Source organism: Argopecten irradians, chromosome 9 (assembly GCF_041381155.1).
Source record: "Argopecten irradians isolate NY chromosome 9, Ai_NY, whole genome shotgun sequence".
In the NCBI taxonomy this organism is placed as follows: Eukaryota; Metazoa; Mollusca; class Bivalvia; order Pectinida; family Pectinidae; genus Argopecten; species Argopecten irradians.
In genome coordinates, this window is record NC_091142.1 from 17,493,237 (window position 1) to 17,504,899 (window position 11,663).

At 36.8% G+C, this 11,663-nt stretch overlaps 1 protein-coding gene across 1 annotated transcript; it reads right to left on the minus strand.

The window, feature by feature from the left end:
• Window positions 1-2,074: 2,074 nt before the first annotated feature.
• LOC138331660 (MIF-like protein mif-2) lies at window positions 2,075-6,224 on the minus strand. The gene is made up of 3 exons (XM_069279389.1): window positions 6,004-6,224; window positions 2,783-2,955; window positions 2,075-2,216 (listed from the first exon to the last, which is right to left on the minus strand). The coding sequence occupies exons 1-3, from the start codon at window positions 6,109-6,111 to the stop codon at window positions 2,162-2,164; spliced, it is 336 nt and encodes a 111-aa protein (XP_069135490.1). The 5' UTR covers window positions 6,112-6,224; the 3' UTR covers window positions 2,075-2,161.
• Between the last annotated feature and the right edge of the window lie 5,439 nt (window positions 6,225-11,663).

Below are 11,663 nucleotides of genomic sequence, written 5' to 3' on the forward strand. Positions count from 1 at the left end.
AAGAAGGAGTTAGATTATTATGAAGTTTATACATAAGTGAAAGTTTTTTCTAGTTTCCTTCTTTCTGATAATGCTTGCAGTTAGGATTCTTTATGCAGAGACAGCTGTTTACTAGAAAAAGAAGGCAGGCCTGTGATAAAGCTGCTTCAAGTTGGACTTGCTCGGGCTTATTTACATCTGTCAGAGAACAATCATCCCATAATTCACATGTATATTCTAATACTGACAACACAAATACTTTGTATATCCGCAACAGTGTCTTTCTATTCAACAAAATTTTTCTTAATACCGTATTTTTTCATACAAGCCTTTTGGATTTTTGATATATGTGAAGACCACTTTGCATCTGAACTAAAAGTTACACCTAAATGTTTATGGTTTTCAACACAATTCAAAATGTCAGTACCAAAAGTAAGTTGCAAAAGTGGCACGTTTTTAGAATTTGTTTTCAATAATACATTAGTTTTCTGCGGGTTGAATTTAGTGAGCCAGTCTGGGATCATTGATGAAGCTTCTGTAGGGCACTATTTTGAGATCGTTGAATATCTACATAAGATGATGAAGAAAACATTAAGGAAGTATCATCGGCAAATAAACGTGAAACGCTATCCAAATTATCAACAATACCATTTATGTAAATTAACAAGAGATCCCAGAGGGATCTTGGCCCCCACTAAAGAATGATCTATATCTGGCGACGGAAAGATAGATCTTTTCCCTGCTTTCAAACTTTTTCAAACATCCTACCTTGAGACAGATCGCTTGAGTACTTTCTGAGAAATAGGGAAAACAAACTTCAACAATGAAATCTAAGATGGCATGTATGGCCATTTTGTTGAATGATCAGTCTCAAAAGGCATTATGCACAACTAGGGCCCGAGGGGAACATACGTATTGAGTTTAAGAGAGACCCCTTAAATAATTTCTGAGAAATAGCGGTAACTATCAAAATCCAATATGGCGGCCGCTCGGTCATCTTGTCGACCGATCAGTTACAAAATGCAACATGCACAACTAGGGCCCTAGGGGAACCTACATATGAAATTTGAGACAGGTCCCTTCAGTACTTTTTGAGAAATAGTGGTAACAAACTTTAACTATCAAAATCCAAGATGGCTGCCTAGCGGCCATCTTGTTGACCGATCAATCCAAAAATGCAATATGCACAACTAGGGCCGTAGGGGAACCTACATATGAAATTTGAGAATGATCCCTTCTGTACATTCCGAAAAATAGCGATAACAAACTTTAACTATCAAAATCCAAGATGGCTGCCTTGCGGCCATCTTGTTGACCGATCAATCCCATAATGCAATATGCACAACTAAGGCCCTAGGGGAACCTACATATGAAATTTGAGAATGATACCTTCTGTACATTCCGAGAAATAGCGATAACAAGAATTGTTAATGGAAGGACGAACGGGCGACGGACCATGGACGAAAAGCGATTTGAAAAGCCAACCATCTGCTGATGGTGGGCTAAAAATAAAAGTGGCCCCCAGACACTCCCCTGCGGAACACCTGCATTTCTGGAACCTTGATCAGAATACACATTTTTACTAAAACTTGCTGTTGCCGTCCTGATATATGATTTTTTAAACAACGAAATAGATTACCTCTAATACCATATGCTTCTAATTTAATTAATAAACTTTTGTGCCATGCACGGTCAAATGCTTTTGATATATCACACGAAAAGGTTGATTGCGCTGTTAAATATTTGTCTTCTTTCATTGTCAAGTTTTACTGTTCGTGTCATATTATGTAATCGTGTTCGTTTTGTGTGTCTTGATAAAGGGGCAGATCGCCTTGAAAATTTGACATTTTTTTGCAATAGACAAAACTAAGGACCAAGGGAAACATATCCATGAAGTTTCAGAAATATCCTTGAAAGACTTGTTTTAGAGATTTCGCTAGCTAATGGTATTCGGTGCGATACCTTCCTGAAACTGAATAACCAGCTAGGCAACCGAAGTTGTGACGACGGATGAAAGGCGATTTGAATAGCCTGCCATCTTATGCTGGTGGGGTAAAACCAGCCAGTGCATAGCCTTAACACATAAACCAAAGCAATCACATAAACATTTATTTACCGAAACAAACAAATTTTCGTTCAATTTATTCGTAGCAGACAGTCATATGGTTAGTTTTCTACAACGTCAGTCTACGTAACCGACCATGTGTTGTTCGACGTGGAAATAATGCAGAATCACTCTGAAATTAAGAAGAATTTACTTTAAGCACAATCTTTTATACCTGAAAATGGTATACAAAATGGAATCCCTATAAAATTGAGAAGAACAGTTAATCAATGTTCGTTTAATTTCACAATAATTATTTTCTGCCTTTGAATTCTGAAAATTACAATGTGTCTTTAAGAAAAACTATTACATAGGCCTAAACAATTTGGAGTTATTTTGATTCTAATCTGTTTATGCTATATGAAATTATTTTCTGTTGACCTTCAAAAATATCATCTAAATTGGCCTGAAATGGTACTTTACCATGACTACAAAACATTTTCGATTTTTTTTTCAGATACAAGTATAATATCAAGAAATGTCCGACCATGTTTCCAATTTGTTTCTTGCTGTTTCTCTTGGAAATTTAAACATATCTTGGAAGGCCATCAAAACAACATTTGCCGCTGTAAAGAAGTATTCGGTTAAATGTGGTGTATTTCATGTCTCTCAATATGCGCATAAGTACACACTCTGATGTTTCATTTAATAGCAATAAATATAACAAATTGTTAATATAGTAAGTACTTTGCTAAATACCTTTTAGCGGGAAGATTGAGCTTTTCTCTGATGCTTTTGTTGAGTTTCTGTGTGTAGCCTGGGTTTCTTTCCTTATCGAATGCTCCTATAGCGTGAATCTGCACCAGCATCATCGGGGACGGGTCCTCCAGACGCAACATACGGGCATTCGGCACCACAATCACACTCACAAACTAAAATTGGAGAAATGGAGAAAAACATGTCATCAAGTCATCAATGATTGGTAAAACATATCAGCAATTAAATCTACGAAAGCAGTAAAATGGAATTGGAAAATGGCAAAAAACATGGCATCAAATCATCAATGCCTAGTAAAACATGTCAGTAATTAAATCTACGAAAGCAGTAAAATGGAATTGGAAAAATACAAAAAACATGGCATCAAGTCATCAATGATTGGTAAAACATATAACCAATTAAATCTACGAAGGCATAAAAATAGAATTGAAAAAACAGCATCGATATTTGTGATAGAACTTACAGTGTTGGGCATTAAAGGTAGGATTAGAAAGAAAAACAAACCCATGACGAAAAGTCATTCACAACAGCAAAAAGAAGCAACATACTGCAAACAAATATAGTTCTACAAGGAAAGAAATTTTGACAATAAAGTATAAATGTCAATTATCTATTCTTAGGAAAGATTTAATACTACCAGAAAGCAAAATTCTGACAATTTCTTTATATTGGCATTTTACTTACAATCCCAAGGTGTATGGAGAGTGAAAAATCTTAGTTATTAGCTAGGCAACCATCACCCAATAGCATAAAACTGGACAAAAGAAAGAGAAGACACCAGCTATAGACGCCTTCAAAATTACCAGGTACCAGTAACCTAACGAAACAAACTGTTAATGGTTTTATCTCTCTAACTGCAGGGACAGCTCCAAAATTGTCAAATTCAACCTTATTTATGCATAAATGTATACATCCTTGCTGGTTACTGGTTCATTTAGTGGTTCATGGGCTTAGTCAGGACTGAAACAATGTGGATACAAAGCTATTCCCTGCCGAATCCTCTCCAATGCAACTTGTTCTATATCAAATTTGTACGACTCAGCTTTGATATATTTTACAATGAGGCAGTAAAAATCCCGAATAAATACTGAAAATCAGGATTCCTCTCCCTGCATTTCTTGGCACTACTATAGTATTACAGGTGTATTCAGAATATCATTTGTAAAGAAAGAAATGTCCATAACACAAGTATTGTACAATATCCAACTACGGTGATGATAAATACTGGGATATTATCATAACAGTCTAGATATATTACACATCGAACGACTGCACTGTTCTACTCATTCACCATTCCTTCTCTCTCCCTTCTAACTCTCACCATCAGACATCCTCTCTCTGGCTCGTTCCACACTATTACTCCCTCCTCTGCCCAACTTACTTACAGATTCAGCATCGCCTATCATATCTCAAGCTCACCGCCGACTAAGCACTCATACCACACCACAAACGGGACTCCCAAGGAAACAATCTCTGGTAGGTGTTTCCTATGAGAAGTCACCTAGCCATACCACATCAGTATATATATAGGGACTTCCGATCTACCTACCTAATTGCAAGGAAACAGACAAACGTAGATGTAAGTGTAGTATATATTAGTACACTGTAACACTTCACGTTTGCATCAGGGCAAACCTACGGGAAGGCCAATCAGGGTTTAGGGGAGCTTTGATTACACCTTGGTACATTATGTACCTGCGTTTGAAAGAAGGAAGAAACATACCTCCAGAATTGAACTTCTTTATATGTAGCAACTAAAAGAGATCTTTCTAAATGATGATATTTTTAATACCTTTGCTCCTCTGATCATAATTAATGTTTAACTATTTAACAGAACACCTAAAAGTAAGTTAAGAACATTCATAAATTAACTTGAATTTATATCGTCACTTACAGAGTGGGATTTTTTTTTTCGTTTTCTATTATTTCTCTGTGAAGGCAATTCCGGTAACTCTGATGTGTTTTTATTATACCTGTATATACCTGATACTAGTGATTACTACTATAAACCCCTGTAATTATCGCCACCGATAGCGGCGACAGTGGATTAAATAGGTCCATTGTAGTTTGGCTTGTTACAATGATAACCTAATATGATATTTTCTTGTACTTATATTTGTTGTCAGGAGAGTTAACTCAAAGCCTTGATTTACGTGTGTCATAAACTATTTTAAGAGGAAACAGAAAAAGACCCGTATACATCATACAACTGGGATGATGAATGTGGTTGGTAATGTCTGGAACGGTTTGCCAGAATCGGACGTGAACGCAGCAGAAACCAGGTTCTGCTGGAAAACCATATAAAGGGCGATATGTAAAGTAATTATCGATACTATTTTTTACCTCAAATGTACCACTCACAACATATACTTTATGTAATATGTCTTATGATATGGACAAAGAGGCTATCAACCTACGTCTATAAGTTTTCAATTAAATTGTAACATGATTTTCATACATTAGGCATATATGTAATGATGTGGTGAAAAAATCCACGACTCTCAAATGTTACATTAACAAATGTTGCAAAAACAGTTAGTGTACATAAAATGCTATACGTGTAGTATTAAATTGTAATAATAACGATAACGTATGATATGCAATAGCATTTGCATGTCTGCATATAAATGCCGTTTTGGCATATCTATAATATAGAAGTCAAGAAATGAATCAGCGGGAAATTTTACACCCTGTACATTATATCCTTAGGAGAAATTTTGCGATCGGCGTACAACTTTTAGCTGGTGAATTCAATTTGTTCTTTATGACTGCATATAATTTAATATACATGTATAACGAATTCTCGATACAATGTCACTATAACTTGCGATGCAGGTAAAAATATTATTTCTCATAGATTTTGTGTATAAACGTTATATAGATTCAGTTTTAACATGTAAATGATGTAATGATGTGGATGCATAGGAGTACGGGAGTCTATGGTAGCTACGTATACGTATACGCGTCTGTGGTCGTTATACAACGGTATTGACAAAATGTATGTGGTAAAGAAGCCAGCGATACTGTGGACCTGACACCAGATCTAGACTAATAAGAGATTATGATAGATAGAAGTCTGGATCTGACATAAATGTCTAGTGCCAGGGCCAAAGTATCTCGGGCTAGTGGTAAAGTAGAGTAGAGGATAGATGAATGATATCGTATGACCGGGATAGATATAAGGAAGACACATATAACATCACCTTAGCGGGGTTATCCAGTACTCCGGCCACCAGGTCAGTTGTCCAGCTCTCAAAGTCCTCTGGTACCTGGTCACTGGACAGGTTGGTGTAACACATGACGGTTGGCATGGTGATGGGACAGGAACGTGACAGAATATGGAGAATGTAGCTACAAATAACGACTCCCCGGAATGTACCCGGTGTTCCCACGTGGTTTAGGTACACAATGATACGACACTGACCTAAAAATAGAATTTTTATATCTTTAGGGGAGTTTATTTTTAGCTATACAGCTGGTTGTTCTCAAGGTTTGTGAGCGGATCCAGATAGCTACTTATCCTCGATACTCCAGGGGTTACTATCACTGCCGTTATATCCGCATCCTCGATACTCCAGGGGTCACTATCACTGTCGTTATATTCACATCCTCGATACTCCAGGGTTACTATCCTGCCGTTACTATCCGCATCCTCGATACTCAGGGGTTACTATCACTGTCGTTATATCCACATCCTCGATACTCCAGGGGTTACTATCACTGTCGTTATATTCCACATCCTCGATACTCCAGGGGTTACTATCACTGTCGTTATATTCACATCCTCGATACTCCAGGGGTTACTATCACTATCGTTATCATCCTCAATACTTGTTACTATCACTGTCGTTATATCCACATCCTCGATACTCCAGGGGTTACTATCACTGTCGTTATATCCACATCCTCGATACTCCAGGGGTTACTATCACTGTCGTTATATCCACATCCTCGATACTCCAGGGGTTACTATCACTGTCGTTATATCCACATCCTCGATACTCCAGGGGTTACTATCACTGTCGTTATATCCACATCCTCGATACTCCAGGGGTTACTATCACTGTCGTTATATTCACATCCTCGATACTCCAGGGGTTACTATCACTGTCGTTATATCCACATCCTCGATACTCCAGGGGTTACTATCACTGTCGTTATATCCACATCCTCGATACTCCAGGGGTTACTATCACTGTCGTTATATCCACATCCTCGATACTCCAGGGGTTACTATCACTGTCGTTATATCCACATCCTCGATACTCCAGGGGTTACTATCACTGTCGTTATATCCACATCCTCGATACTCCAGGGGTTACTATCACTGTCGTTATATCCACATCCTCGATACTTCAGGGGTTACTATCACTGTCGTTATATTCACATCCTCGATACTCCAGGGGTTACTATCACTGTCGTTATATCCACATCCTCGATACTCCAGGGGTTACTATCACTGTCGTTATATTCACATCCTCGATACTCCAGGGGTTACTATCACTGTCGTTATATCCACATCCTCGATACTCCAGGGGTTACTATCACTGTCGTTATATCCACATCCTCGATACTCCAGGGGTTACTATCACTGTCGTTATATCCACATCCTCGATACTCCAGGGGTTACTATCACTGTCGTTATATTCACATCCTCGATACTCCAGGGTTACTATCACTGTCGTTATATCCACATCCTCGATACTCCAGGGGTTACTATCACTGTCGTTATATCCACATCCTCGATACTCCAGGGGTTACTATCACGTCGTTATATTCCACATCCTCGATACTCCAGGGGTTACTATCACTGTCGTTATATTCCACATCCTCGATACTCAGGGGTTACTATCACTGTCGTTATATATCACATCCTCGATACTCCAGAGTTACTATCACTGTCGTTATATATCCACATCCTCGATACTCCAGGGGTTACTTCACTGTCGTTATATACATCCTCGATACTCCAGGGTTACTATCACTGTCGTTATATCCACATCCTCGATACTCCAGGGGTTACTATCACTGTCGTTATATCCACATCCTCGATACTCCAGGGGTTACTATCACTGTCGTTATATTCACATCCTCGATACTCCAGGGGTTACTATCACTGTCGTTATATCCACATCCTCGATACTCCAGGGGTTACTATCACTGTCGTTATATCCACATCCTCGATACTCCAGGGGTTACTATCACTGTCGTTATATCCACATCCTCGATACTCCAGGGGTTACTATCACTGTCGTTATATCCACATCCTCGATACTCTATGGTTACTATCACTGTCGTTATATCCACATCCTCGATACTCCAGGGGTTACTATCACTGTCGTTATATTCACATCCTCGATACTCCAGGGGTTACTATCACTGTCGTTATATCCACATCCTCGATACTCAGGTTACTATCACTGTGTTATATCAACCTCGATACTCCAGGGTTACTATCACTGTCGTTATATCACACCTGATACTCAGGGTTACTATCACTGTCGTTATATCCACATCCTCGATACTCCAGGGTTACTATCACTGTCGTTATATCACATCCTCGATACTCCAGGGGTACTATCACTGTCGTTATATATACTCACTATCGTTATATCACATCCTCGATACTCAGGGTTACTATCACTGTCGTTATATTCACATCCATCCTCCTCGATACTCCAGAGATAGCTATCACTGTCGTTATATCCACATCCTCGATACTCCAGGGGTTACTATCACTGTCGTTATATTCACATCCTCGATACTCCAGAGATAGCTATCACTGTCGTTATATCCACTAGATACTCCAGGGGTTACTATTACTGACGTTATATTCATCCCTGGACAATTGCATAGTAAAACTGATGGCAGTTCAAGATAAAACATTCTACCAATCACAGGCCTGTGAAGACTTCCCTTTAGAGACTAAAGAGAGGAGCGACGCCCAATTTCAAGCCACAGAGTCAACCACAGTGTACCGTTTTACGATTCGTTTGATGTACACATCAAAAAGCTAAAATACCTGTTTTGTTCTGTTGCCTCTAGTTTTAGTACGAGATAGTCCAGGGGTGGATACAATGTATATCGACAGTAATTGTAACACATGCAGTATAGTGGATGCCAGATACTATGCTTTCTAACATGTCACCGTCTGTTGTCCACCGCCCTGTCCCGTCCGTATACATGTTTGTTTCCGCTATTTCTCAGAAATTACTTGTCTCAAACTTCATATGCAAACTTCCCTTAGGCCTACAAGGAATATACGTACTCTGCCGAAGACAACACAATTTTCTGTTTAAAAGTCGTCTGAGCTACAATATTGCAGCTACCCTTGGACCCTAAATTCGGACATTTTTTTGACCAATCGGACAAGATGGTAGACAGGCAGCCATCTTGGATACTGATAGTTGCAGTTTGTTACCGCTCTTTATCTGATGTACGGAAGGAACTTGTTTCCTTTGATTTAGAGTTATACAAATATGCTCTGTTTTTCAGAGCTGTTCGAACTTCAAGATGGCTGACAAGCCGCTATCTTGGATATTAAAGGATCATTGAATTTTGTGCTTGTTATTTCTAAGAAAGTACTGGAATGACTGCTATTGTGTAAATATTGAATAACTATTTTTGGTTTTAATCGTGTGTCACATGCATATCGAGCTAGAGACCAATACGATATTTTTTTCGAACATCCCCGTAAAGCCTGTTTACAAATGAATGTGATTTACAATGTATATAATGTTTCATAGGGCAATTAAAAACAAAAACATGATCAATAACAAAAATTTGACAGTTTATTGAATGACCTGCAAATATACTAAATGAAGCCCATGAATACAAAAGAACAACAATTAATCCTATTACATTGTAGAACATGTACCCAATCTAATCAATATTAGACTTGTAATTCCCACTGCACTACGTTAATCTACATGTACATTATGCTCCTCCAATACATTGCATTGGAGCATAATGTAGAGTATAATAGTGGAGCAGAATTACACGTCTAATTTTAATTAGATTGAAAATGTACCTATCAACCTATTTCAGTATGCCAGTAAATTCTGGTATATTGTATACATTTTTTGTATTTCACAGAGGTGAGAAATCTCAGAAATTAATACCTGCAAATGTTACACATACACTGTTGGCCCTATAGAGTATATACGTAGAGGCTTATGAGATAAAATTGCGAAATAAAGTCGCCGTAACTCAAACATATTTATATGAATTTTATATATTTTCAAAGATAATAGATAAGAAAAATGCCTTATGTTTAAATAATGAAATCTTTGAAGTAGTAGGAAAATGAGGACAAAATTTTAGTTCTCTTCAAGAGAAATGAAAACATGATATCAACAACAATAAACTGTTGATAATATTAAAAGACAAGAACTATAAGAACCTCATATATTGTAGAAGTGTGGAGCAATGAATATACATGTATGTAGTCAGTAAATGAAATGATGAAAATCACAGAAACAGCTCTAACATGAAGACTTGGTCTTCATATGTATACTACACAGAATGTAAATAAGGAGGAACATCTAGTATAATATATATACTGTATTCGCAGAACACAAGAGTTATCTGCCCTTGAGGGTACTAGGTAGTGATTGTCATGTCATTGCGTTTTCGATTATGAGGTTTGACTGGTTGGACCTAGTTGTTCGTTAATGAATTAAAGACGGACCTGGTGATTTTATATTGTTTTCAGACGAGCTTTGACAAAGCCCTCACAGACTTGTCTCATAAACTGCAGGTCCGTCAGGATTTATACTTGAAATTTTGAATGACTTTTACAAACTATTGAACCATTTGTTCGTAATAAATGAAAACGGCCCATGAGTTTATGACAGTAATAAATTTAGTTCACAATTAATGATGTCATATTGATGTCACAAAGACTCACAATTGATATATATAATTTACCTACATGTAAGGGCAAATAACTCTGTAATATACTTAGACAGATACCGGTATAAGAAAGTAAGTAAACAGAAATATGAACAAAAATATAAATCAATTCCTGATAATATTCCACCATGACAATACACAACACCAACAGACATACAAATTGTACATGTGTCTGGGACTAAACATTTATACTGTAACATAAAGTATCTACACATATATGCTAGATGAAATACATTTTGGTTTTGTATGTAAATATTATTTTTTATATATATATTGTGTATCTCTCTCTCTCTCTCTCTATATATATATGACAAATACAAATCATTCTCAAAATCAATCTATTCAAATAAAGAGTAAATCAATACAAATTTATTCAAGCTTCTCATTTTTAGAATACTTCTCGTAACTGAAATACCATGAAATCATGAATTACTTCAGCTACATATATAAATATGTGTAACATGTGTTTGTGTGATTTGTGAGAAACTGGTGTTGTGTCTCATTGTGATAGAGAAATTGCCTATTTCATAGTGTTATCTCAATGAAACACCCAGCCAAAGACATAAGGACACCTTTCCTGATCAAATTATAATGACAACTTCCATGGTAATGGACTTTAAAAATTTTGCATAGAAATATGATTTAAAAAAAAAATCTTTATGGAAAATCTCATATTTAAATATACAATGTATATATATTTTTATAATGTAGTTTGTAACTAATTGTACAAACATGGATTTCACCCTGTCATGTAACAATAAAATACCATCGACCTCAAGTTATTGGGATATTTTGTCCTCTGATTATATTTTAAAATTTAGAGGGACATTATTGTTGTTGCGAAAATTTGCAACTTGTTATAATACATAAGTAAATTAATGAGTAAATCATTGAATATATAACAGGATTGCAAAATTTATATTTGCTTCATAATAAAATTTTCTGGTTT

What these genes read in the sequence shown, in the direction of transcription:
- LOC138331660 (XM_069279389.1), bottom strand. Translation starts at nt 6,111, where the DNA reads ATGCCAACCGTCATGTGTTACACCAACCTGTCCAGTGACCAGGTACCA. An exon ending in TACTGGATAACCCCGCTAAG is followed by an intron (nt 2,956 to 6,003) that starts GTGATGTTATAT and finishes CTCCAATTTTAG; the next exon opens with TTTGTGAGTGTGATTGTGGT. An exon ending in CTCAATCTTCCCGCTAAAAG is followed by an intron (nt 2,217 to 2,782) that starts GTATTTAGCAAA and finishes TCTTAATTTCAG; the next exon opens with AGTGATTCTGCATTATTTCC.